This window comes from Tinamus guttatus, unplaced genomic scaffold (genome assembly GCF_059628265.1).
Source record: "Tinamus guttatus ecotype Peru unplaced genomic scaffold, ASM5962826v1 Tinamus_guttatus_pri_ptg001521l, whole genome shotgun sequence".
In the NCBI taxonomy this organism is placed as follows: Eukaryota; Metazoa; Chordata; class Aves; order Tinamiformes; family Tinamidae; genus Tinamus; species Tinamus guttatus.
In genome coordinates this window covers 3,027-29,912 of record NW_028290055.1, presented here as the reverse complement: position 1 = coordinate 29,912, position 26,886 = coordinate 3,027, and the positions used below count along the sequence as shown (strand labels likewise).

General features: G+C 66.1%; 1 protein-coding gene across 1 annotated transcript; it reads right to left on the bottom strand.

The window, feature by feature from the left end:
- Positions 1–5,538: 5,538 nt before the first annotated feature.
- Positions 5,539–26,886, bottom strand: LOC104571048 (glycogen [starch] synthase, muscle-like). Its single transcript, XM_088539246.1, has 16 exons — positions 26,769–26,886; positions 24,441–24,622; positions 20,357–20,548; positions 18,776–18,964; positions 16,868–17,012; positions 16,135–16,252; positions 15,876–15,996; positions 15,699–15,805; positions 15,313–15,372; positions 15,090–15,168; positions 14,245–14,358; positions 13,502–13,628; positions 12,848–12,943; positions 9,159–9,322; positions 7,497–7,577; positions 5,539–5,769 (listed from the first exon to the last, which is right to left on the bottom strand). The coding sequence occupies exons 1-16, from the start codon at positions 26,884–26,886 to the stop codon at positions 5,539–5,541; spliced, it is 2,124 nt and encodes a 707-aa protein (XP_088395372.1).

Here is a 26,886-nt window from a genome sequence, read left to right as displayed (position 1 = left end):
TGACACGGAGAGGACACTGGTGACACGGAGGGGACATTAGGGAACACGGGGGTGACAGAGGGGACATTGGTGACACAGAGGGGACATTAGGATACACGGGGGTGATGCAGAGGGGACATTGGTGACATGGAGGGATGACACCGGGGCCATGGGGTGATGCGGAGGGGACACGGGGTGACACGAGGTGACATGGGGTGACAGTGGTGACAGGGAGGGGACATTGGTGACACAGAGGGGACATTAGGGGACACGGGGGGTGACACTGGTGACACGGAGCGGCCTTGGGGGGCATTAGGGGGCACAGAGGTGACACAGAGGGGACATTGGCGACATGGAGGTGGCAATAGGGACACGGAGGTGACATGGAGGGGACACGGGCGTGATGTGGAGGGGACATTGGGGACATTAGGGGACACGGAGAGGCCGTGGGGGGCATTAGGGGACATGGAGGGGACATTGGGGACATGGGGCGGGGGGACAATAGGGGACACGGAGGTGACACTGGGGGGGGGTGACATTGGTGACATGGAGGGGCCAAGGGAGTGACACGGAGGGGATGCCGGTGACACGGGGGTGACCCGGGGGTGACACTGGTGTCCCCGGTGTCCCCGTCCCCGCAGGAGCCCGTGTGCCGCAGCCCCCTGGGCATGGGGTGGTGACACGAGGGTGACATTAGGTGACATGGGGGGGGGTGACATTAGGTGACACTGGTGACCCTGGTGACACGAGGGTGACATTAGGTGACATGGGGGGTGACATTGTGCCGTGCCTGCAGGAGCCCGTGTACCGCAGCCCCCTGGGCACGGGGTGGTGCCATTAGGTGACACTGGTGACACTGGTGTCCCCATTGTCCCCGTTGTCGCCCCAGGAGCCCGTTGTACCGCAGCCCCCTGGGCACCGGGAGGTGACATTGGGGGTGACACTAGGTGACATTAGGTGACATTGGTGACATTGTCCCCATTGTCCCCATTGTCCCCAGGAGCCCGTGTACTGCAGCCCCCCTGGGCACGGGGTGGTGCCATTAGGTGACATTGGTGACACTGGTGACATTGGTGACACTGGTGTCCCCGTTGTCCCCATTGTCCCCAGGAGCCCGTGTACCGCAGCCCCCCCGGGCACCGGGAGGTGGCACCAGGTGACACCAGGTGGCACTAGGTGACATTGGTGTCATTGTCCCCCCCAGGAGCCCGTGTACCGCAGCCCCCTCGCCCCCCCCGCCCAGCTCGGTTGCGGTTACGCCTCGCTCCGTTACGAGCTCCCGGCACCGGGAGGTGACACCAGGTGGCACTAGGTGACACTAGGTGACATTGTCCCCATTGTCCCCATTGTCCCCAGGAGCCCGTGTACCGCAGCCCGCTCGCCCCCCCCGCGCAGCTCGGTTGCGGTTACGCCTCGCTCCGTTACGAGCTCCCGGCACCGGGAGGTGACACTAGGTGGCACTAGGTGACATTGAGGTGGCACTAGGTGACATTGAGGTGACACTAGGTGGCACTAGGTGACACCAGGTGACATTGGTGTCATTGTCCCCCCCAGGAGCCCGTGTACCGCAGCCCCCTCGCCCCCCCCGCCCAGCTCGGTTGCGGTTACGCCTCGCTCCGTTACGAGCTCCCGGCACCGGGAGGTGACACCAGGTGGCACTAGGTGACACTAGGTGACATTGTCCCCATTGTCCCCATTGTCCCCAGGAGCCCGTGTACCGCAGCCCGCTCGCCCCCCCCCGCGCAGCTCGGTTGCGGTTACGCCTCGCTCCGTTACGAGCTCCCGGCACCGGGAGGTGACACTAGGTGGCACTAGGTGACATTGAGGTGGCACTAGGTGACATTGAGGTGACACTAGGTGGCACTAGGTGACACCAGGTGACATTGGTGTCATTGTCCCCCCCAGGAGCCCGTGTACCGCAGCCCCCTCGCCCCCCCCCGCCCAGCTCGGTTGCGGTTACGCCTCGCTCCGTTACGAGCTCCCGGCACCGGGAGGTGACACCAGGTGGCACTAGGTGACACTAGGTGACATTGTCCCCATTGTCCCCATTGTCCCCATTGTCCCCAGGAGCCCGTGTACCGCAGCCCGCTCGCCCCCCCCGCGCAGCTCGGTTGCGGTTACGCCTCGCTCCGTTACGAGCTCCCGGCACCGGGAGGTGACACTAGGTGGCACTAGGTGACATTGAGGTGGCACTAGGTGACATTGAGGTGACACTAGGTGGCACTAGGTGACACCAGGTGACATTGGTGTCATTGTCCCCAGGAGCCCGTGTACCGCAGCCCGCTCGGCCCCCCCGCGCAGCTCGGTTGCGGTTACGCCTCGCTCCGTTACGAGCTCCCGGCACCGGGAGGTGACACTAGGTGACACCAGGTGGCACTAGGTGACACCAGGTGACATTGGTGACATTGCTGTCCCCAGGAGCCCGTGTACCGCAGCCCCCTCGGCCCCCCCGCGCAGCTCGGCTGCGGTTACGCCTCGCTCCGTTACGAGCTCCCGGCACCGGGAGGTGGCACTAGGTGACACCAGGTGGCACTAGGTGACATTGCTGTCCCCATTGTCCCCATTGTCCCCCCCAGGAGCCCGTGTACCGCAGCCCGCTCGGCCCCCCCCGCGCAGCTCGGTTGCGGTTACGCCTCGCTCCGTTACGAGCTCCTGGCCCTGCCCGGCTGCCCCCCCGGCGCTGACGCCGCCGTCGCCGTCGCCGTCGCCCTCGGCTGCCGCTGCCGCCGCTGCCCCCTGGCCACGAGCGACTGCCCCGTGCGCGGCCTCGGGCCCGGCTTCTGCGGGGCCCCAAGGGGCTTCGCGCCACGATAGACCCCGCCCACGGGGCGGGGACACGGCCCGGGCCCGCCCACGAGGGGAGACCCCGGCCCCGGCTCCGCCCCCCTGCGGCGCCGCGCGCGGCTCCGCTCCGCAATAAACCCCGCCCAGGCGGACAGACCCCGCCCCCCGGCTCCGCCTCCTGCCCCGTGCGCGGCCTCGGGCCCGGCTTCTGCGGGGCGGCCGGGGGGTTCGCGCCACGATAGACCCCCGCCCACGGGGCGGGGACACGAGGGGAGACCCCGCCCACAGCCCCGGCTTCTGCGGGGCGCCGCGGGGGTTCGCGCCACGATAGACCCCGCCCACGAGGGGAGACCCCGCCCACGAGGGGAGACCCCGCCCCCGGCTCCGCCCCCTGCGGCGCCGCGCGCGGCTCCGCTCCCCAATAAACCCCGCCCAGGCGGACAGACCCCGCCCCCGGCTCCGCGCCTGCCGCTGCCTTCGCGCTACATTAAACCCCGCCCACGAGGAGAGACCCCGCCCCCCGGCTCCACCTTCTGTCCCGTGCGCGGCCTCGGGCCCGGCTTCTGCGGGGCGGCCAGGGGGTTCGCGCCAAGATAGACCCCGCCCACGGGGCGGGGACACGGCCCGGACCCGCCCCCAGCTCCGCCCCCAGCTCTGCCCCCTGCGGCGCCGCGCGCGGCTCCGCCCCCCAATAAACCCCGCCCAGGCGGACAGGCCCCGCCCCCGGCTCCGCGCCTGCCGCCGTCTTCGCGCCGCGGTGACCCCGCCCACGAGGAGAGACCCCGCCCACGGGGCGGGGACACGAGGAGAGACCCCGCCCCCTGCTGCATTCACCGCCCCGTTTCGCGCCGCATTAAACCCCGCCCAGGCGGAGAGACCCCGCCCCCTGGTGCCTTCACCACTGGCTTCGCGCCCCATTAAACCCCGCCCACTCCGCCACAGCCCCGCCCCTTCCTGCGGCTCCGGCTCCGCCCCCTCCTGCCCCGGCTCCGCCCCGGCGCGGGCTGGGCCCCGCCTTCTGCGTCAAACCCCGCCCACGCGGCGAGGACACGCCCCCTGCTGCCCTCGTTGCTGGCTCCGCCATCCCAGAAACCCCGCCCCCTCCGCCGCGACTCCGCCCCCTCCTGCCGCTGCGGCCCCGCCCATTCGACGAGACCCCGCCCCGTCCTGTCTTTGCCGCCGAAACCCCGCCCACCCTCCTCGGCCCCGCCCCCCTCCTGCCGCGTCCGGGACAGCGGCCAACCAGGAAGCTCCTTTATTGAGGGGGAGGGGGCGGAGCCTGCAACAGGGGGCGGGGCCTGGAGAGAGGGGGGCAGAGCCTGAGAGGAGGCGGGGCCCGCGGAGGCCCCGCCCCTCCCTGTTGCGGGGGGGGAGGGGGGGCGGGGCTGGTCCGAGGCTGGTCCGGCCACCCAGGGGCCACTACGTCCCCCCCCCCCCCATGGGGACACGTGACACGGGGGGGGTCACATAACAATGGGGACGGGGGGGACATGGATGTGGGGTCACCCCCCCTGCCCAACCCCCGCCTTGGGGACAGATAGTGACAGTGGCAGCAGGACATGTGACACAAACGCGGTGACAGTGATGGTGACGGGGGGGGACAGGGGTGACACAGCCATGGGGACAGGACGGTGACATGGCCATGGGGACAAGTGACATGGCCATGGGGTCGCCCAGGTGCCTTGGGGACAGGGGGTGACACCTCCATGGGGACAGGGGTGACATGGGAATGGGGACAGGAGGGTGACATGGCCATGGGGTCCCCCAGGTGCCTTGGGGACAGGGGGTGACACCTCCATGGGGACAGGGGTGACATGGCCATGGGGTTGGGGGGTCCCCATCGTGGAGTGTCCCCAAGCCGTGTCCCCATGGGGGGGTTGTGCTTGTTGGAGTGTCCCCATGGGGGAGGGATGTCCCTATTGGGGCTGTCCCCAAGGGAGGGTGTCCCCATGGGGGGCTGTCCCCATAGGGGGTGGCCCTGGGTGTCCCTATGGAGGGTGTCCCCATAGTGGGGTGTCCCACGGGGGTGTCCCCATAGGGCCATCCCCATAGGAAGATGTCCCTGGGGTCCCTATACGGGTTGTCCCCAGTGGAGGTGGCCCCAAAGGGGATGTCTCCATAGGGATGTCCCCAATGAGGTGTCCCTGGGTGTCCCCAACGGGGTGCCCCCATAGGGGTGTCCCCAATGGAGTGTCCCTGTAGGGACTGTCCCCAGCAGGGTCCCTACCAGGGGTGTCCCCATAGGAATATCCCTGGGTGTCCCCATAGGGATGTCCCCAATGGGATGTCCCCAGGGGGGTCCCCATAGGGAGGTCCCCAAAGGGATGTCCCCAGTGGAGTGTCCCCTTCCAGGGAGGTCCCCAATGGAGTGTCCCCACTGGGGTGTCCCCATGGAGTGTCCCCATAGGGTCCCTATCGGGGATGTCCCCATGGGGTGTCCCAAGTGGGGTGTCCCCGTAGGCTATCGGGGGTGTCCCATAGGGGTGTCCCCAATGAGATGTCCCCACAGGGGTGTCCCCACAGGGATGTCCCAATGGGATGTCCCCACAGGGATGTCCCCAGGGGTGTCCCCATAGGGGTGTTCCCATAGGGATGTCCCCAGGGGTGTCCCCACAGGGGTGTCCCCACGGGTGTCCCCAGGGGTGTCCCCATGGGCTCCCTACTGCAGGTGTCCCCAATGGGGTGTCCCCACAGGGGTGTCTCCAGGGGTGTCCCCACAGGGATGTCCCCACAGGGGTGTCCCCAGGGTGTCCCCAGGGTGTCCCCAGGGGCTCCCTACCGCGGGTGGCCCCCGTCGGTGGCCGCCAGCCCCGGTGGCCGCCGGATGTTGAGGCGGTCGCGCGCGGCCTCGGCCTCCTCGTCGTAGCGCTCGTCGTCGTCCCCGTCGTTGTCCCCGTCGTTGTCCCCGTCCCCGTCCTCGGCCTCGCTCTGCCGCGGGCTCGAGTGACGCGACAGCGACGGCGACGGCGGCACCGACGCCGGGCGCGGGAACCGGAACCCGGGGGCCTGCGGGGACACGGGGGGACGTGGGGACGGTGCGGGGGGGACGGGGACATTGTGGGGACATGGGGGACATGGGGGGACATGGGGATGTGGGGACATGGAGGGACATGGGGACATTGTGGGGACATGGGGGGACATGGGGGACATGGGGGATATGGGGGACATGGGGATGGTGCGGGGGGGACAGGGACATGGGGGTATATGGGGACATGGGGGATATGGGGCAGGACAGGGGACATGGGGACTTTGGGGGGATACAGGGACATGGGGGACATGGGGGATATGGGGGACATGGGGACGGTGCGGGGGGGACAGGGACATGGGGGGATATGGGGACATGGGGGATATGGGGCAGGACAGGGGACATGGGGACTTTGGGGGGATACAGGGACATGGGGGACATGGGGGATATGGGGGACATGGGGACGGTGCGGGGGGGACGGGGACATGGGGGGATATGGGGACACAGGGGATATGGGGACATGGGGGATATGGGGCAGGACACGGGACATGGGGACTTTGGGGGGATACAGGGACATGGGGGACATGGGGGATATGGGGACATGGGGGGGATGGGGGGGATAGGGACATTGCGGGGGACATGGGGGACATGGGGGGACATGGGGACATTGGGGGGGACACAGGGACATTAGAGGGATATGGGGACATTGGGGATATGGGGCAGGACAGGGGACATGGGGACAGCGCAGAGGACACAGGGACATTGGGGGGATGTGGGTGTGGGGACATGGGGGATATGGGGGGGACGGGGGACATGGGGACATTGGGGGGACATGGGGGACATTGGGGACATGGGGGACATTGCAGGGGACACGGGGACATTGGGAGGATTTGGGGACATGGGGGACATTGGGGACATGGGGACGCGGGGGGAGTCCAAGGGCAGGGGCAGGTGGGGGGAAGGGTCGAGTGTCCCTGAGGGGCCCTGGTGTCCGGGGGGGGGGCAGGTGTCCCCAAGGGGGGTGTCCCCAGGTGTCTGGGTGTCCCCAAGGGGGTGTCCCTGGGTGTCCCCATGGGGGTGTCCCCGCTGTCCCCAAAGGGGATGTTCCCAGGTGTCCCCAGGTGTCTGGGTGTCCCCAAGGGGGGGGGTGCCCCCCCTGTCCCTGGCTGTCCCCATGGGGGGTGCCCCCCCTGTCCCCAAGGGCAGTGTCCCCAAGGGGCTGTCCCCAAGGGGGTGTCCCTGGGTGTCCCCAATGGGGTGTCCCCCTGTCCCCCCTGTCCCTGGGTGTCCCCGCTGTCCCCACGGGGGTGTCCCCGCTGTCCCCAGTGGGGCTGTCCCCAAGGGGGCTGCCCCCATGGGGGTGTCTCCGCTGTCCCTGGATGTCCCCACGGGGGTGTCCCCCCCCTGTCCCCCCTTTCCCCGCTGTCCCCCCTGTCCCTGGGTGTCCCCAATGGGGTCCCCCCCCCTGTCCCCGCTGTCCCCCCCGTCCCCACTGTCCCTGGGTGTCCCCACGGGGGTGTCCCCCCCCGTCCCCGCTGTCCCCGCTGTCCCTGGATGTCCCCAAGGGGGTGTCCCCACCCTGTCCCCCCTGTCCCTGGGTGTCCCCGCTGTCCCCACAGGGGTCTCCCCGCTGTCCCCAGTGGGGCTGTCCCCAAGGGGCTGTCCCCAAGGGGGCTGCCCCCACGGGGGTGTCCCCGCTGTCCCTGGATGTCCCCACGGGGGTGTCCCCCTCCTGTCCCCCCCTGTCCCCGCTGTCCCCGTCACTCACGCCGCTCTCCCCGGGGGGGTCGTAGCTGAAGCTCTCGGGAAAGGCCCTGGCCAGGGCCATGCGGCGAGCCTGCCGGTAGTACTGGGGGGGGGTCAGGGGACCGGGACCCCCCCGGGACCCCCAAAACCACCGGGACCCCCCCGGGACCCCCCCAAAACCACCGGGAACCCCAAAACCACCAGGGCCCCCCAAAACCACCGGGACCCCAGAACCCCCCCTGCCGGTAGTACTGGGGGGGGGTCAGGGGACCGGGACCCCCCCGGGACACCCCAAAACCCCCCAGACCCCCCGGGACACCCCCAAAACCACCGGGACACCCCTGGGACCCCCCCCAAAACCACCGGGACCCCCAAACCCCCCCTGCCGGTAGTACTGGGGGGGGTCAGGGGACCGGGACCCCCCCGGGACCCCCAAAACCACCGGGACACCCCAAAACCACCGGGACCCCAGAACCCCCCCTGCCAGTAGTACTGGAGGGGGGTCAGGGGGACAGGGACCCCCCGGGACCCCCAAAACCACCGGGACCCCCCAAAACCACCGGGACACCCCCGGGACCCCCAAAACCCCCCAGACCCCCCGGGACACCCCCAAAACCACCGGGACCCCCAAAACCACCGGGACCCCCAAACCCCCCCTGCCGGTAGTACTGGGGGGGGTCAGGGGGACCCCCAAACCACCGGGACCCCCCAAAACCACCGGGACTCCCCCAACCCCACTGCCGGTAGTACTCGGGGGGGGGTCAGGGGGATCCCAAAACCACCGGGACCCCCAAAACCCACCGGGACCCCCTGAGACCCCCAACCCCCCTGGACCCCCCCGGGACCCCCAAAACCCCCAGGAAACCCCAAAACCCCCCGGGGCCCCCCCAAACCACCGGGAACCCCTGGGACCCCCAACCCCCCTGCCGGTAGTACTGGGGGGGGGTCAGGGGACCCCAAAACCACCGGGACCCCCAAAACCACCGGGACACCCCTAAAACCACCGGGACTCCCCCAACCCCACTGCCGGTAGTACTGGGGGGGGGTCAGGGGGATCCCAAAACCACCCGGACCCCCAAAACCCACCGGGACCCCCCAGACCCACGGGGAGCCCCCCAGAACCCCCCGGACCCACCGGGACCCCCAAACTCCCCCTGCCGGTAGTACTGGGGGGGGGGTCAGTGGCACCAGGACCCCCTCAGGACCCCCAAGACCCCTCCAGGAGTCCCCAAATTCCCCCAGGACCCCCTGGGACCCCCAAGACCCCTCTAGGAGCCCCCCAAATTCCCCCAGGATCCGCCAGGACCCCCAAGACCCTTCTAGAATCCCCCAAATTCCCCCAGGATCCCCCAAATTCCCCCAGGACCTCCCAGGGCCCCCAAGACCCCTCCAGGAGCCCCCAAATTCCCCCAGGATCCCCAGGACCCCCCAAGATCCCTCCAGGAGCCCCCAAATTCCCCCAAGACGCCCCAGGACCCCCAAGACCCTCCAGGAGCCCCCAAATTCCTCCAGGACCCCCCAGGACCCCTCTAGGGACCCCCAAATTCCCCCAGGACCCCCCAGGATGCCCAAGACCCCTCCAGGAGCCCCCAAATTCCCCCAGGATCCCCCAGGACCCCCCAGGACCCCTCTAGGGCCCCCCAAATCCCCCCAGGCCCCCCCGGGTCCCCCCATTCCCGCTCACCCGGGCCAGGTACTTCCAGTCCAGCAGATCGGCCAGGCGCTCCGTGCGGTTCCGCTGCACGATCCGCTGGCGCCGGCTCAGCTGGCAGAATCCGTACAGGAACGCCGTGAGCTGGGCACAGGATTCATCGGGACCGCGGAACCGCCGGTCCACGATGTAGATCCCTATGGAATGGGAATGGGAATGAGGGTGAGCTGGGCGCAGGATTCATCGGGACCGCGGAACCGCCGGTCCACGATGTAGATCCCTATGGAATGGGAATGGGAATGGGAATGAGGGTGAGCTGGGCACAGGATTCATCCGGACCGCGGAACCGCCGGTCCACGATGTAGATCCCTATGGAATGGGAATGGGAATGGGAATGAGGGTGAGCTGGGCACAGGATTCATCGGGACCGCGGAACCGCCGGTCCACGATGTAGATCCCTATGGAATGGGAATGGGAATGGGAATGAGGGGGAGCTGGGCACAGGATTCATCGGGACCGCGGAACCGCCGGTCCACGATGTAGATCCCTATGGAATGGGAATGGGAATGAGGGTGAGCTGGGCGCAGGATTCATCCGGACCGCGGAACCGCCGGTCCACGATGTAGATCCCTATGGAATGGGAATGGGAATGAGGGTGAGCTGGGCGCAGGATTCATCCGGACCGTGGAACCGCCGGTCCACGATGTAGATCCCTATGGAACGGGAATGGGAATGGGAATGAGGGTGAGCTGGGCACAGGATTCATCCGGACCGCGGAACCGCCGGTCCACGATGTAGATCCCTATGGAATGGGAATGGGAATGGGAATGAGGGTGAGCTGGGCGCAGGATTCATCGGGACCGCGGAACCGCCGGTCCACGATGTAGATCCCTATGGAACGGGAATGGGAATGGGAATGAGGGTGAGCTGGGCGCAGGATTCATCGGGACCGCGGAACCGCCGGTCCACGATGTAGATCCCTATGGAATGGGAATGGGAACGGGAATGAGGGTGAGCTGGGCACAGGATTCATCCGGACCGCGGAACCGCCGGTCCACGATGTAGATCCCTATGGAATGGGAATGGGAATGAGGGTGAGCTGGGCGCAGGATTCATCGGGACCGCGGAACCGCCGGTCCACGATGTAGATCCCTATGGAATGGGAATGGGAACGGGAATGAGGGTGAGCTGGGCACAGGATTCATCGGGACCGCGGAACCGCCGGTCCACGATGTAGATCCCTATGGAATGGGAATGGGAATGAGGGGGAGCTGGGCGCAGGATTCATCGGGACCGCGGAACCGCCGGTCCACGATGTAGATCCCTATGGAATGGGAATGGGAATGGGAATGAGGGTGAGCGGGGCACAGGATTCATCGGGACCGCGGAACCGCCGGTCCACGATGTAGATCCCTATGGAATGGGAATGGGAATGGGAATGAGGGTGAGCTGGGCGCAGGATTCATCGGGACCGCGGAACCGCCGGTCCACGATGTAGATCCCTATGGAACGGGAATGGGAATGGGAATGAGGGTGAGCTGGGCGCAGGATTCATCGGGACCGCGGAACCGCCGGTCCACGATGTAGATCCCTATGGAATGGGAATGGGAATGAGGGTGAGCTGGGCGCAGGATTCATCCGGACCGCGGAACCGCCGGTCCACGATGTAGATCCCTATGGAATGGGAATGGGAATGAGGGTGAGCTGGGCGCAGGATTCATCGGGACCGCGGAACCGCCGGTCCACGATGTAGATCCCTATGGAATGGGAATGGGAATGGGAATGAGGGTGAGCGGGGCACAGGATTCATCGGGACCGCGGAACCGCCGGTCCACGATGTAGATCCCTATGGAATGGGAATGGGAATGGGAATGAGGGTGAGCTGGGCGCAGGATTCATCGGGACCGCGGAACCGCCGGTCCACGATGTAGATCCCTATGGAACGGGAATGGGAATGGGAATGAGGGTGAGCTGGGCGCAGGATTCATCCGGACCGCGGAACCGCCGGTCCACGATGTAGATCCCTATGGAATGGGAATGGGAATGAGGGTGAGCTGGGCGCAGGATTCATCGGGACCGCGGAACCGCCGGTCCACGATGTAGATCCCTATGGAATGGGAATGGGAATGGGAATGAGGGTGAGCTGGGCGCAGGATTCATCCGGACCACGGAACCGCCGGTCCACGATGTAGATCCCTATGGAATGGGATCGGGAATGGGAATGAGGGTGAGCTGGGCGCAGGATTCATCCGGACCGCGGAACCGCCGGTCCACGATGTAGATCCCTATGGAATGGGAATGGGAATGGGAATGAGGGTGAGCTGGGCGCAGGATTCATCGGGACCGCGGAACCGCCGGTCCACGATGTAGATCCCTATGGAATGGGAATGGGAATGAGGGTGAGCTGGGCGCAGGATTCATCCGGACCGCGGAACCGCCGGTCCACGATGTAGATCCCTATGGAATGGGAATGGGAATGGGAATGAGGGTGAGCTGGGCACAGGATTCATCGGGACCGCGGAACCGCCGGTCCACGATGTAGATCCCTATGGAATGGGAATGGGAATGAGGGTGAGCTGGGCGCAGGATTCATCGGGACCGCGGAACCGCCGGTCCACGATGTAGATCCCTATGGAATGGGAATGGGAATGAGGGTGAGCTGGGCGCAGGATTCATCGGGACCGCGGAACCGCCGGTCCACGATGTAGATCCCTATGGAATGGGAATGGGAATGGGAATGAGGGTGAGCTGGGCACAGGATTCATCGGGACCGCGGAACCGCCGGTCCACGATGTAGATCCCTATGGAATGGGAACGGGAATGGGAATGAGGGGGAGCTGGGCGCAGGATTCATCGGGACCGCGGAACCGCCGGTCCACGATGTAGATCCCTATGGAATGGGAATGGGAATGAGGGTGAGCTGGGCACAGGACTCATCCGGACCGCGGAACCGCCGGTCCACGATGTAGATCCCTATGGAATGGGAATGGGAATGAGGGTGAGCTGGGCACAGGATTCATCCGGACCGCGGAACCGCCGGTCCACGATGTAGATCCCTATGGAACGGGAATGGGAATGGGAATGAGGGTGAGCTGGGCACAGGATTCATCGGGACCGCGGAACCGCCGGTCCACGATGTAGATCCCTATGGAATGGGAATGGGAATGAGGGTGAGCTGGGCGCAGGATTCATCCGGACCGCGGAACCGCCGGTCCACGATGTAGATCCCTATGGAACGGGAATGGGAATGGGAATGAGGGTGAGCTGGGCACAGGATTCATCGGGACCGCGGAACCGCCGGTCCACGATGTAGATCCCTATGGAATGGGAATGGGAATGAGGGTGAGCTGGGCGCAGGATTCATCGGGACCGCGGAACCGCCGGTCCACGATGTAGATCCCTATGGATCGGGAATGGGAATGGGAATGAGGGTGAGCTAGGCGCAGGATTCATCGGGACCGCGGAACCGCCGGTCCACGATGTAGATCCCTATGGAATGGGAATGGGAATGGGAATGAGGGTGAGCTGGGCACAGGATTCATCGGGACCGCGGAACCGCCGGTCCACGATGTAGATCCCTATGGAATGGGAATGGGAATGGGAATGAGGGTGAGCTGGGCGCAGGATTCATCCGGACCGCGGAACCGCCGGTCCACGATGTAGATCCCTATGGAACGGGAATGGGAATGGGAACGGGATTGGGATTGGGAACGGGGGCTCACCGTAGGCCGAGGGGTCGGCGATGTGCTCCTCCATGAAGCAGCCGAAGCCGGACAGGTTGGTGGAGACGCTCGGGATTCCCATGACGGTGCATTCGGCTGCGGGAAACGGGGGGTCGGGGGGGCCCCGGCGTCCGGGAGGCACCGGGAATCCCGGGGGGACCCCGAGGATCCGAGAGGGACCCCAAGGATCCAAGAGGGACCCAGGAATCAGGGTGGGAAAGGGGCCCAGTGTCCGTGTTGGGAAGGGGCCCCTGTATCCGGGTGGGAATGTCCTGGTATTCCCGTTGGGAATGTCCCGGTATTCCGGGTGGGAATGCCGTTCCCGTACCTGGTGTGTATCCCCAGGGCTCGTAGTAGGATGGGAACACCCCCAGGTGACACCCCGCACGGGCGGGAACGTCCCGGTATTCCCGTTGGGAACGTCCCCGTGTCGTGTTGGGAATGTCCCGGTATTCCCGTTGGGAACGTCCCGGTATTCCGGGTGGGAATGCCGTTCCCGTACCTGGTGTGTATCCCCAGGGCTCGTAGTAGGACGGGAACACCCCCAGGTGACACCCCGCACGGGCGGGAACGTCCCGGTATTCCCATCGGGAATGTCCCGGTATTCCCGTTGGGAACGTCCCGGTATTCCGGGTGGGAATGCCATTCCCGTACCTGGTGTGTATCCCCAGGGCTCGTAGTAGGACGGGAACACCCCCAGGTGACACCCCCGCACAAACTCCTCGTAATCCACGGGCAGGAGGGGGCTGGTCGAGGACAGGAACTCGGGGTGGAAGATGATCTGGGGGGACAACAATGTCCCCATTGTCCCCAATGTCCCCATGTCCCATGTCCCCAATGTCCCCATTGTCCCCAATGTCCCCATTGTCCCCAATGTCCCCATGTCCCATGTCCCCAATGTCCCCATAGCCCCATGGAAAATGATCTGCGGGGGCGCCCACCGCACCGATGTCCCCATGTCCCAATGTCGCCAATGTCCCCGTGGCCCTAATGTCCCCAACAGCACTAATGGCCCCATGGCCTCAACAGCACCAATGTCCCCAATGGCACCGATGTCCCCAATGTCCCCATGGTCCCCCATGTCCCCATTGTCCCCAATGTCCCCTCATGTCCCTCCATGTCCCCCCATGTCCCCCATGTCCCCAATGTTCCCCGTCCCCACGTCCCTTCATATCCTCCCATGTCTCTCATGCCCCTCCATGTCCCCCCACGTCCCTGTGTCTCCGTGTCCCCAATGTCCCTCCATGTCCCCCCACATCCCCCATGTCCCCATATCCCCCCACATCCCCCATGTCCCCATATCCCCCCACATCCCCATGTCCCCCCATGTCCCCATGTCCCCACGTCCCCCATGTCCCCCCGTGTCCCCGATGTCCCCCCGTGTCCCCCGTTGTCACCTTGACGCGGTCGGAGCTGCTGTTGAACAGCCCCACGCGCCGGATCGTGGTCAGGATGGGGTCGGTGGCGTCGTCCAACATGTTGTGGGTGCAGACGGGGGGCAGCGACTGCCGCTGCGGGGCCACCACCGTGTCCCCAAGTGTCCCCAAGTGTCCCCAAGTGTCCCCAAGGACCCCAGTGTCCCCAAGGGTCCCCAGGTGTCCCCAAGGGTCCAAGTGTCCCCAGTGTCCCCAAGTGTCCCCAAGGGGCCCCAGGTGTCCCCAAGGAGCCCCAGTGTCCCCAGGTGACCCCAAGGGGCCCAGGTGTCCCCAAGGGCCCTGGTGTCCCCAGTGTCCCCAGGTGACCCCAAGGGGCCCAGGTGTCCCCAAGGGCCCCAGTGTCCCCAAGGGGCCCCAGGTGTCCCCAAGGGCCCCGGTGTCCCCAAGGGCCCCAGTGTCTGGGTGTCCCCAAGGGCCCCCAAGTGTCCCCATGGACCCCAGTGTCCCCAAGGGGCCCAGGTGCCCTCAAGGGCCCCAGTGTCCCCAAGTGCCCCCAAGTGTCCCCAAGGGTCCAAGTGTCCCCAGTGTCCCCAAGGGCCCCCAAGTGTCCCCAAGGGCCCCAGCGTCCAGAAGGGCCCAGCGTCCAGGTGTCCCCAGGGACCCAAGTGTCCCCAAGGGCCCCAGTGTCCCCAAGGGCCCCGGTGTCCCCAAGGGTCCAAGTGTCCTCAAGTGTCCCCAGGGACCCAGGTGTCCCCAAGGCCCCCAAGTGTCCCCAAGGGCCCCAGTGTCCCCAAGGGTCCCGGTGTCCCCAGGGGTCCCCAAGTGTCCCCAAGGGCCCCGGTGTCCCCAAGGCGCCCGGGCGGCACCTGGGTGGCGAAGATGGCCCGTTTCATCATGGTGAAGTCCTCCCGGTCCAACATCTTGTTCATGTCGGGCAGGTTCCCCCTGCGGAGGCGGCGCCGGCACCTGGTCCCCGTGTCCCCGCCGGGGGCCCAGGCGTCCGGGAAGGGGCCCAGGCGTCCGGGAAGGGGCCCAGGCGTCCGGGGCCGCGGGGCGGGAGGGAGGGGGCCCAGGCGTCCGGGCACTTACACCAGCAGCGACTCGTAGAGCTTCTTGCCGAACTTCTCCTTGACCGTGTTGGCCGTGTCCCTGCGGGGACAGCGTCAGCCGGACGCCGGGGCCCTTCCCGGATGCCGGGGCCCTTCCCGGATTCCTGGGACCCTTCCCGGACGCCTGGGCCCTTCCCAGACTCCTGGGCCCTTCCCGGGCCCTTCCCGGACTCCTGGGCCCTTCCCGGGCACCGGGGCGCTTCCCGGACTCCTGGGCCCCCTTCCCAGACTCCCGGGCCCTTCCCAGGCCCTTCCCGGACTCCTGGGCCCTTCCCGGACGCCTGGGCCCCCTTCCCGGACTCCCGGGCCCTTCCCGGGCCCTTCCCGGACTCCTGGGCCCTTCCCGGACGCCGGGGCCCCTCTCACCAGAGCTGCTTCCGCACCGCTTGGCCCTTGAGCGTCTCCACGTTGAAGTTGTTGGTCCGGGCCGGCATGATGAAGAAGGCGACGACGGTCGTGTCGCTGCCGTTGACCTGGGGACAGCGGTGTCACCGCGCGGTCCCCGCGTCCCCCGTGTCCCCCCGCGTCCCCTGTCCCTGTCACCCGCAGCAGGTAGTTGAGCCGGGCCAGGGCCTCGAGGAAGACGTCGGCCCCCTTGTTGGAGAACTCGTAGCGGCCGGCGATGAAGAAGAAGAGGGTCCGGTCCAGGTCGAAGTCCAGGTGCCTGCGGGGACGGCGGCCTCAGCGCCCAAAACGCCCCGAAATGCCCCAAAATCTGCACCCTGCCCGGACGCCTGGGCCCTTTCCCGGCACTGGGGCCCTTCCCGGACGCCTGGGCCCTTCCCGGACGCCGGGGCCCTACCCGTAGAAGTGGCCGCGCACGAACTCCTGCACTCGGGCCTTGTTCTGCGCGTGCAGGTTCTGGAACTCGTGCATGGCCGAGAACTTGCGCACGTTGAGGCCGTTGGGCGTCACCAGGTCTGGGGACGGGGACGGGGACGTGAGCGGCGCCGCCCGGACACCGGGGCCCCTCGTGTCCCCACCCGGACCCCTCGTGTCCCCACCCGGACGCCTGGGCCCCTCGTGTCACCACCCGGACCCCTCGTGTCCCCACCCGGACGCCGGGGCCCCTCTCCCCACCCGGGACCTCTTGTGTCCCCACCTGGACACCTGGGCCCCTCGTGCCACCCGGGGCCCCTCGTGTCCCCACCCGGGGCCCCTCGTGTCCCCACCCAGGACCCCTCATGTCCCCACCCGGACGCCTGGGCCCCTCGTGCCACCACCTGGATACTGGGGCCCTTTGTGTCCCTGCCTGGATGCCAGGGCCCCTTGTGTTCCCACCTGGACGCCTGGGCCCCCCATGTTCCCCCCCCCGGCCACCGGGGCCCCTTGTGTCACCCGGACGCCTGGGCCCCTCGTCCCTCCCCCGGACGCCTGGGCCCCTCGTGTCACCCGGACGCCTGGGCCCCTCGTCCCCCCCCCGGACGCCTGGGCCCCTCGTGTCACCCGGACGCCCGGGCCCCTCGTCCCCCACCCGGGACGCCTGGGCCCCTCGTCCCCCCCCCCCGGACGCCTGGGCCCCCCTCGTCCCCCACCCGGGCGCCGCTTGAGCAGGTGCTCGGCCTCGGTGGCGGTGACGTGGGACACGGTGGTCAGGACGTGGGCGCAGTGCGCGGCCGCCCGCTCCAGGCAGTAGCGGTGGTAGATCTGCCGCTCGCCGGCCTCCTTGTCCACGTCGAACTGGGGACGGCCCCGTGTCACCCCCCCGGTGTCACCTCCCCGCTGTCACCTCCCCGGTGGCACCTCCCCAGTGGCACCTCCCCGGTGGCACCTCCCCAACGTCACTTGTGTCACCTCCCTGCTGGCACCTCCCCACTGGCACCTCCCCGCTGTCACCTCCATGTCACCTCCCCAGTGTCACCTCCCAGGTCACCCTGGTGTCACCTCCAGGGTCACCTCCCCAATGTCACCTCTGTGTCACCCCACCAGTGTCACCTCGGTGTCACCTCCCCAGTGTCACCTCCCCGGTGTCACCCCCGCATCACCTCCCCGATGGCACCTCCCCAATGTCACCCCCATGTCACCTCCCCAATGTCACCTGTGTCACCTCCCCGGAGTCACCTCCCCAGTGTCACCATCCCAATGTCACCCCTATGTCACCTCCCCAATGTCACCTGTGTCACCTCCCCGGTGTCACCTCTCCAGTGTCACCATCCCAATGTCACCTCCCCAGTGTCACCTCCGCGTCACCCCACTAGTGTCACCTCTGTGTCACCTCCCCAATGTCACCTGTGTCACCTCCCCAGTGTCACCTCCACGTCACCCCACCAGTGTCACCGTGTCACCTCCCCAGTGTCACCTCCCCCACGTCACCTCCCCAATGTCACCTGTGTCACCTCCCCGGTGTCACCTCTGAGGGCAGCCCCTGCTGTCACCTCCGTGTCACCTCCCCGGTGTCACCTCCTGCGTCACCCTGGTGTCACCCCCAGTGTCACCTCCCCAGGGACCATGCGGTCCCCCTGGGTGCCCAATATCGGCCTTGTCCCTGCTGTCCCTGTCCCCATTGTCCACTGTCCCCTTTCTCCCCATCGTCCCCGTGTCCCCCATGTCCCCATTGTCCCCAATGTCCCCAATGTCCCCATTGTCCCCATTGTCCCCAATGTCCCTACGTGCTGCAGGTTGTTGTAGAAGTCCACGCTGGCCGCGCACAGGTACCGCCCCAGCAGCGTCGCCATCGTCCCCGTGTCCCCAATGTCCCCATTGTCCCCAATGTCCCCAATGTCCCCATGTCCCCTCATTGTCCCCAATGTCCCCATTGTCCCCAATGTCCCTACGTGCTGCAGGTTGTTGTAGAAGTCCACGCTGGCCGCGCACAGGTACCGCCCCAGCAGCGTCGCCATCGTCCCCGTGTCCCCAATGTCCCCAACGTCCCCATTGTCCCCAATGTCCCCAATGTCCCCAACGTCCCCAATGTCCCCATGTCCCCTCATTGTCCCCAATGTCCCTACGTGCTGCAGGTTGTTGTAGAAGTCCACGCTGGCCGCGCACAGGTACCGCCCCAGCAGCGTCGCCATCGTCCCCGTGTCCCCAATGTCCCCAATGTCCCCAATGTCCCCATTGTCCCCAATGTCCCCATGTCCCCTCATTGTCCCCATTGTCCCCATTGTCCCTACGTGCTGCAGGTTGTTGTAGAAGTCCACGCTGGCCGCGCACAGGTACCGCCCCAGCAGCGTCGCCATCGTCCCCGTGTCCCCAATGTCCCCAATGTCCCCAATGTCCCCATTGTCCCCAATGTCCCCATGTCCCCTCATTGTCCCCATTGTCCCCATTGTCCCTACGTGCTGCAGGTTGTTGTAGAAGTCCACGCTGGCCGCGCACAGGTACCGCCCCAGCAGCGTCGCCATCGTCCCCGTGTCCCCAATGTCCCCAATGTCCCCAATGTCCCCATTGTCCCCAATGTCCCCATGTCCCCTCATTGTCCCCATTGTCCCCATTGTCCCTACGTGCTGCAGGTTGTTGTAGAAGTCCACGCTGGCCGCGCACAGGTACCGCCCCAGCAGCGTCGCGTGCGTCGTGAACACCGTGGCCACCGGGAGGCGGCGGCTCCGGCTCAGGACCAGCCCCAGCCCCGACAGCCACTCGTGGAAGTGGCCGACGATGAAGGGGCGCTCGGGCTCGCTCTGCGCCGCGAACTGCGGACGGGGACATGGGGACGTGGGGACATGGGGATATGGGGATATGGGGACGTGGGGACATCGGGATGGGGACATGGGGACATGGGGACATGGGGATGGGGATGGGGATGGGGATGGGAATGGGAATGGGGACATGGGGACATGGGGACATGGGGACACGGGGATGGGGACATGGGGACATGGGGACGGGAACGGGGACATGGGGATGGGGACATGGGGATGGGGATGGGGATGGGAATGGGGATGGGGACATGGGGATGGGGATGGGGACATGGGAACAGGGATGGGGATGGGGACATGGGGATGGGGACATGGGGATGGGGACGGGGACATGGGGATGGGGACGGGAATGGGGATGGGGATGGGGACGGGGATGGGAACAGGGACATGGGGATGGGAATGGGGATGGGGACGGGAATGGGGACATGGGGATGGGGACGGGAACAGGAACGGGAATGGGGACATGGGGACAGGGACATGGGGATGGGGACATGGGGATGGGGATGGGAATGGGGACATGGGGATGGGAATGGGAACGGGAATGGGGACGGGAACGGGAATGGGGACAGGGACATGGGGATGGGGACGGGAATAGGGATGGGGATGGAGATGGGAATGGGAATGGGGATGGGAATGGGGACGGGAATGGGAATGGGAATGGGGATGGGGACGGGAATGGGGATGGGGACGGCGTCAGTGCCCGGACGCCGGGGCCCTTGACCCCTTCCCAGGACACCCAGATGCCTGGGCCCTTCCCACATTCCCGTGTCCCCTCCCACGTCCCCGTGTCACCGAGTGTCCCCAAACGTCCCCAGGGGGTAGAGGACCCCCGTGTCCCTGTGCAGACCCCCCCGTACGCACCTCCCCGAGGAACCAGGCGGTGAGGAAGCCGAAGAGGACGGCGTCGTTGGCCTCCCATGGCAGGGTGTCCCCACGTTCCCGTGTCCCTTCCCGCGTCCCCGTGTCACCCAGTGTCCCCAAACGTCCCCAGGGGGTAGAGGACCCCCGTGTCCCCACGGGGACCCCCCCGTACGCACCTCCCCGAGGAACCAGGCGGTGAGGAAGCCGAAGAGGACGGCGTCGTTGGCCTCGCATGGCAGGGTGTCCCCACGTTCCCGTGTCCCCTCCCGCGTCCCCGTGTCACCGAGTGTCCCCAAACTTCCCCAGGGGGTAGAGGACCCCCGTGTCCCCACGGGGACCCCCCCGTACGCACCTCCCCGAGGAACCAGGCGGTGAGGAACCCACAGAGGACGGCGTCGTTGGCCTCGCATGGCAGGGTGTCCCTGTGTTCCCGTGTCCCCTCCCACGTCCCCGTGTCACCCAGTGTCCCCAAACTTCCCCAGCCCATAGAGGACCCCCGTGTCCCTGTGCAGACCCCCCCGTACGCACCTCCCCGAGGAACCAGGCGGTGAGGAAGCCGAAGAGGACGGCGTCGTTGGCCTCGCGGTCGTACCAGGGCACCCCGATGGCGCAGCTCTCCCACAGCTCGGCCTTCCAGCGCTCCAGGGACCAGGCGGTGGCCGCCACGTCCAGGAGGACGACGGCCGGGCTGCCCTCGATGAGCCACCTCCCGAAGTGCACCTGGGGACATTGGGGACATTGGGGACACCTGGGGACACCTGGGGACACGGCCGGGCTGCCCTCGATGAGCCACCTCCCGAAATGGACCTGGGGACATTGGGGACATTGGGGACACTGTGTGACACCTGGGGACACGGCCGGGCTGCCCTCAATGAGCCACCTCCCGAAATGGACCTGGGGACATTGGGGACAATGGGGACACTGGGTGACACCTGGGGACACCTGGGGACACGGGCTGCCCTCGATGAGCCACCTCCCAAAGTGAACCTGGGGACATTGGGGACAATGTGTGACACCTGGGGACATTGGGGACACCTGGGGACACCTGGGGACACGGGCTGCCCTCGATGAGCCACCTCCCAAAGTGCACCTGGGGACATTGGGGACATTGGGGACACTGTGTGACACCTGGGGACACGGCCGGGCTGCCCTCGATGAGCCACCTCCCGAAATGGACCTGGGGACATTGGGGACATTGGGGACATTGGGGACACCTGGGGACACGGGCTGCCCTCGATGAGCCACCTCCCGAAGTGCACCTGGGGACATTGGGGACACTGTGTGACACCTGGGGACACTGTGTGACACCTGGGGACACGGCCGGGCTGCCCTCGATGAGCCACCTCCCGAAATGGACCTGGGGACATTGGGGACAATGTGTGACACCTGGGGACACTGTGTGACACCTGGGGACACGGCCGGGCTGCCCTCAATGAGCCACCTCCCGAAGTGCACCTGGGGACATTGGGGACAATGTGTGACACCTGGGGACACCTGGGGACACGGCCGGGCTGCCCTCGATGAGCCACCTCCCGAAATGGACCTGGGGACATTGGGGACAATGGGGACACTGGGTGACACCTGGGGACACCTGGGGACATGGGCTGCCCTCGATGAGCCACCTCCCAAAGTGCACCTGGGGACATTGGGGACAATGTGTGACACCTGGGGACACCTGGGGACACGGCCGGGCTGCCCTCGATGAGCCACCTCCCAAAGTGCACCTGGGGACATTGGGGACAATGTGTGACACGTGGGGACACGGCCGGGCTGCCCTCGATGAGCCACCTCCCGAAATGGACCTGGGGACATTGGGGACATTGGGGACATTGGGGACACCTGGGGACACGGCCGGGCTGCCCTCGATGAGCCACCTCCCGAAGTGCACCTGGGGACATTGGGGACACTGTGTGACACCTGGGGACACTGTGTGACACCTGGGGACACGGCCGGGCTGCCCTCGATGAGCCACCTCCCGAAATGGACCTGGGGACATTGGGGACATTAGGGACACCTGGGGACACCTGGGGACACGGCCGGGCTGCCCTCGATGAGCCACCTCCCGAAATGGACCTGGGGACATTGGGGACATTGGGGACACTGTGTGACACCTGGGGACACCTGGGGACACCTGGGGACACGGCCGGGCTGCCCTCGATGAGCCACCTCCCAAAGTGAACCTGGGGACATTGGGGACATTGGGGACACTGGGTGACACCTGGGGACACCTGGGGACACGGCCGGGCTGCCCTCGATGAGCCACCTCCCGAAATGGACCTGGGGACATTGGGGACAATGTGTGACACCTGGGGACACTGTGTGACACCTGGGGACACCTGGGGACACGGCCGGGCTGCCCTCGATGAGCCACCTCCCGAAATGGACCTGGGGACAACGAGTGACATTGGGGACATTGGGGACACGGAGTAACACCTGGGGACACCTGGGGACACCTGGGGACACGGGCTGCCCTCGATGAGCCACCTCCCAAAGTGAACCTGGGGACAACGAGTGACATTGGGGACACTGTGTGACACCTGGGGACACCTGGGGACACCTGGGGACACTGGGGGACAATAGGGGACACTGGGGACACGGGCTGGCACCTGGGGACAGCTAGTGACACCAGCGGGACAGAGCGGCACAAAATGGTGCCAGGGGGAAGTGAAATTGGGGGAAGTGACACAAAATGGCGGCCACAGGGGGTTACATGGCAGGAAGGACCCAAAATGGCACCCCAAGGGCATAAAATGGCCCAAAATGGCCCGAAAAGGCGCAATGTGGCCCAAAATGACCCAAAATGACCCAAAATGGCGCAATGTGGCCCAAAATGGCACCCACGAAGGGGCAACGTGGCAGGAAGGGCCCCAAAATGGCACCCGGGGGGGTGACAAGGAGGGGACAGGGCACAAAATGGCGCCCGCGGGTGGCACCGGGGGGGGGCCTAAAATGGCGGCTCTGGCCCCAGAATGGGGGCGTCTGGTCCCAAAACCGGCCGTTCTGGCCCCAAAACGGGGTGTGGGGCCCTAAAATGGGGTGAAATCCTGAAAAAAGGGTGCACTGGGCTAAAAGGGGGTGTTTTGGGGTGCAAAATGAGGTGAAAAGCGGCAAAATTGGGTGCAAAGAAGCAAAATGGGGCGCTGAGCCCCAAAACGGGATGTGCAAATCTGAACAAAGCGCCACCCCCACCCCAAAATGGGCGTTTTTGGCCCCAAAACGCCCCTGCGCTGCTGCCTGGGCCCCAGTGCCCCCAAAACAGCCGCTTTTGGCCCCATTTCTGTCCCCAAAATGAGGTGTTGTGCCCCAAAATGGGGCCCAGGAGCCCCCTCCAGTGCAGCCTGCGCTGGCAGCACCCAAAAAGGGGTGAATTTGCCCCAAAATTGAGCTTTGACCCGTCAGTGTCCCCTAAAATAGGTGATTTCCCCCCAGAATGGAGTCTTGGCCTGGCAGCAGCCCCAAAATCGAGTAAAACGAACCCAAAAACAGGCCCTGACCTCCTGACACTCCAAAAAAGGGTAAAATCCCCCAAAATGCGGCCATGACCTCATTGTGCCCCCAAAATGCCATTAAATCACCCCAAAACAGCGCCTGGCCTTGCTAGAGCCCCCAAATCGGGTAAAATCACCCCAAAACAAGGCCGGGGTTTCACACGGCTCCGAAATGGGCTAAATTCACCCCAAAACAGGACCGGGTGGGGGGGAGGGGCCACGACCTTTGCGGGGTGGGGGGGGGGGGGGGGAGGAAACCGGAGCCGGGGCTAAAAATAGCCCCACGCGGGGGGGGAGGGGCGGGGGCCCGAAATGTCACCGCCCGCCCGGACGCCCGGGCCCCTTCCCGGACGCCGGGGCCCCTCCGGTCACCTGGGAGGTGGCGGCGGCCGCGGGGGCTCCTGGGTCCCCCTCGTGTTGTCACCTCGCGGCCACCAGGGGGTTCCCTTCCCGGACGCCTGGGCCCTTTCCCGGACGCCTGGGCCCCTCCATATCTCACTTTGCACCCCTGGGAGTTCATGGTGTGCAGTGTGCGGTGCAGTGTGGCCGCCCGGACGCCTGGGCCCTTCCCGGACGCCTGGGCCCCTCCATATCTCACCTTACACCCCTGGCTGTTCATGGCCTGCAGTGTCCGGCGCAGGGCGGCCGCCCGGACGCCTGGGCCCTTCCTGGACGCCTGGGTCCCTTTCCCGGACGCCGGGGCCCTTTCCCGGACGCTCCCGGACGCCGGGGCCCTTTCCCGGACGCCTGGGCCCTTCCTGGACGCCTGGGTCCCTTTCCCGGATGCTCCCGGACGCCTGGGCCCTTCCCGGACGCCTGGGCCCTCACCTTGCACCCCTGGGAGTTCATGGCCTGCAGCATGCGGCGCAGGGTGGCCCCCCGGATGCCTGGGCCCTTTCCCGGACGCTCCCGGACGCCTGGGCCCTTCCCGGACGCCTGGGCCCCTCCATATCTCACCTTGCAGCCCTGGCTGTTCATGGCCTGCAGCGTCCGGCGCAGGGCGGCCCCTCGGACGCCTGGGCCCTTCCCGGATCCCTGGACCCTTCCCGGACGCCTGGGCCCTTTCCCGGACGCTCCCGGACGCCGGGGCCCTTCCCGGACGCCTGGGCCCCTCCATATCTCACCTTGCAGCCCTGGCTGTTCATGGCCTGCAGCGTCCGGCGCAGGGCGGCGCTCGGCGGCTCCAGCAGCTCCACCTGGGTCCTCACGCTGGCCTCCACGTAGGGCCCCACCAGGTAGTAGCCGTCGCCCCACTCGTCGGCCGTCACCCGGGCCTTGGTCTGCAGGACGGTGTAGATCCCGCCCACTGCGGGGACAGCGTGACGTCAACGGCACGGTGACGTCACACCGACGTCATGGTGGCGTCACATCAACCCCATGGCGACGTCAACATCATGGTGGCATCAACATCATGGTGACATCAACATCATGGCGGCATCGACCCCATGGTGACATCGCATCAACATCATGGTGGTATCACATCAACCCCATGGCCACGTCAACATCATGGCGGCATCAACCCCATGGTGACATCAGCGTCATGGTGATGTCAATGTCATGGGGGCATCGACCCCATGGGGATGTCAACCCCATGGCGACATCAACATCATGGCAACATCAACGTCATGGTGATGTCGCATCAACCCCATGATGACGTCACATCAACCCCATGGTGACATCAACGTCATGGTGGCATCAACCCCATGGTAATGTCACATCAACCCCATGGCAACATCAACCTCGCAGTGACGTCAACGCCATGGCGACATCAATATCATTGCTATGTCAACATCGTGGTGACAACAACATCATGGCGACATCCCATCAACCCCACGGCGACATCAACGTCATGGTGGCATCGACCCCATGGTGACATTGCATTAACATCATGGTGACATCAATTTTACAGTGACGTCAACCCCATAATGACATTGCATCAACGTCATGGAGACATCAACCTCACAGTGACATCAGCCCCATGGTGACATCACATCAGCCCCATGGCGACATCAACACTGTGGTGACAACAATGTCATGGTGATGTCGCATCAACATCATGGTAGCATCGCATCAACCCCACGGCGATATCAACTCCATGGCAATGTCAACCCCATGGCAATGTCAACGTGATGGCAACGTCAACCCCGTGGCAGTGTCAACCCCACGGTGACGTCAACCACACAGCAACATCGACGTCATGGTGACATCAACCCCATGCTGACGTCAACCACATGGTGACGTCACATCAACCCCATGGCGACGTCAACATCATGATGACATCAACCACACAATGACATCAACCCCATGGTGATGTCACATCAACCCCACAGCAACGTCACCATCACAACGCCGTCAACCCCATGGCGATGTCATCGTCATGGTGACGTCACATTAACCCCATGGTGACATTGATCCCATGGTGATGTCACATCACTTCCGGGGTGACGTCAGCCCCACGGTGACATCAACGCTGTGGTGACATCACATCACCCCATGATGATGATGTCACCATCAGGGAGACGTCAGTATCACGCTGACGTCAACCCTACAGCGACATCAACATCAGGGTGACCTCACGTCAACCCCACAATGACGTCACATTAACAGCAGTGACGTCAACCCCGTGGTGACGTCACCCCAACCCATGGTCACCCAAGGCCACCATGGTGTCCCTGTCCCCATGCTGTCCCTGTGCCTGTTGCGGTGTCCCCAGCCCCATCCTGGTGTCCCCGTCGCGCTGTCCCCAACCCCGTCCCGGTGTCCCCATTCCGGTGTCCCCGTCGCGGTGTCCCCGTGGTGTCCCTGTCCCCGTCGCGCTGTCCCCATCACGCTGTCCCTGTCCTGGTGTCCCCAGCCCCGTCCCGGTGTCCCCGTCGCGGTGTCCCCATGGTGTCCCTGTCCCCATGTCTCTGTCCCTGTCGCGCTGTCCCTGTGCCGCGGTGTCCCTGTTGCGCTGTCCCTGTCGCGGTGTCCCCATGTTGGTGTCCCCGTGTCGCGGTGTCCCCGTGTCACGGTGTCCCCATGTTGGTGTCCCCGTCGCGCTGTCCCCATCCCGGTGTCCCCGTGTCGCGGTGTCCCTGTCCCTGTGCCGCGGTGTCCCTGTTGTGCTGTCCCCGTCCCGGTGTCCCTGTCCCGGTGTCCCCGTGGTGTCCCTGTCCCTGTGTCGCGGTGTCCCCATGTTGGTGTCCCCGTGTCGCGGTGTCCCTGTCCCCGTGCCGCGGTGTCCCCGTGGTGTCCCTGTCCCCGTCCTGGTGTCCCCGTTCCGGTGTCCCCGTCGCGGTGTCCCTGTCCCTGTCGCGGTGTCCCCATGTTGGTGTCCCCATCGCGGTGTCCCTGTCCCTGTCGCGGTGTCCCTGTTGTGCTGTCCCCGTCCCGGTGTCTCCGTGTCGCGGTGTCCCCGTGTCGCGGTGTCCCTGTCCCCATGTCACGCTGTCCCCATTGTCCCCGCTCACCCTTGTTGGCCACCTCCCAGGCCACCTCGAACAGGACGACGTTGTCGAGGGCGTCGGGGCCGGCCCAGTCCTCGAGGCCGGGGAGGGAGGACACGGAGACGCTGCGGGACAGCGGCAT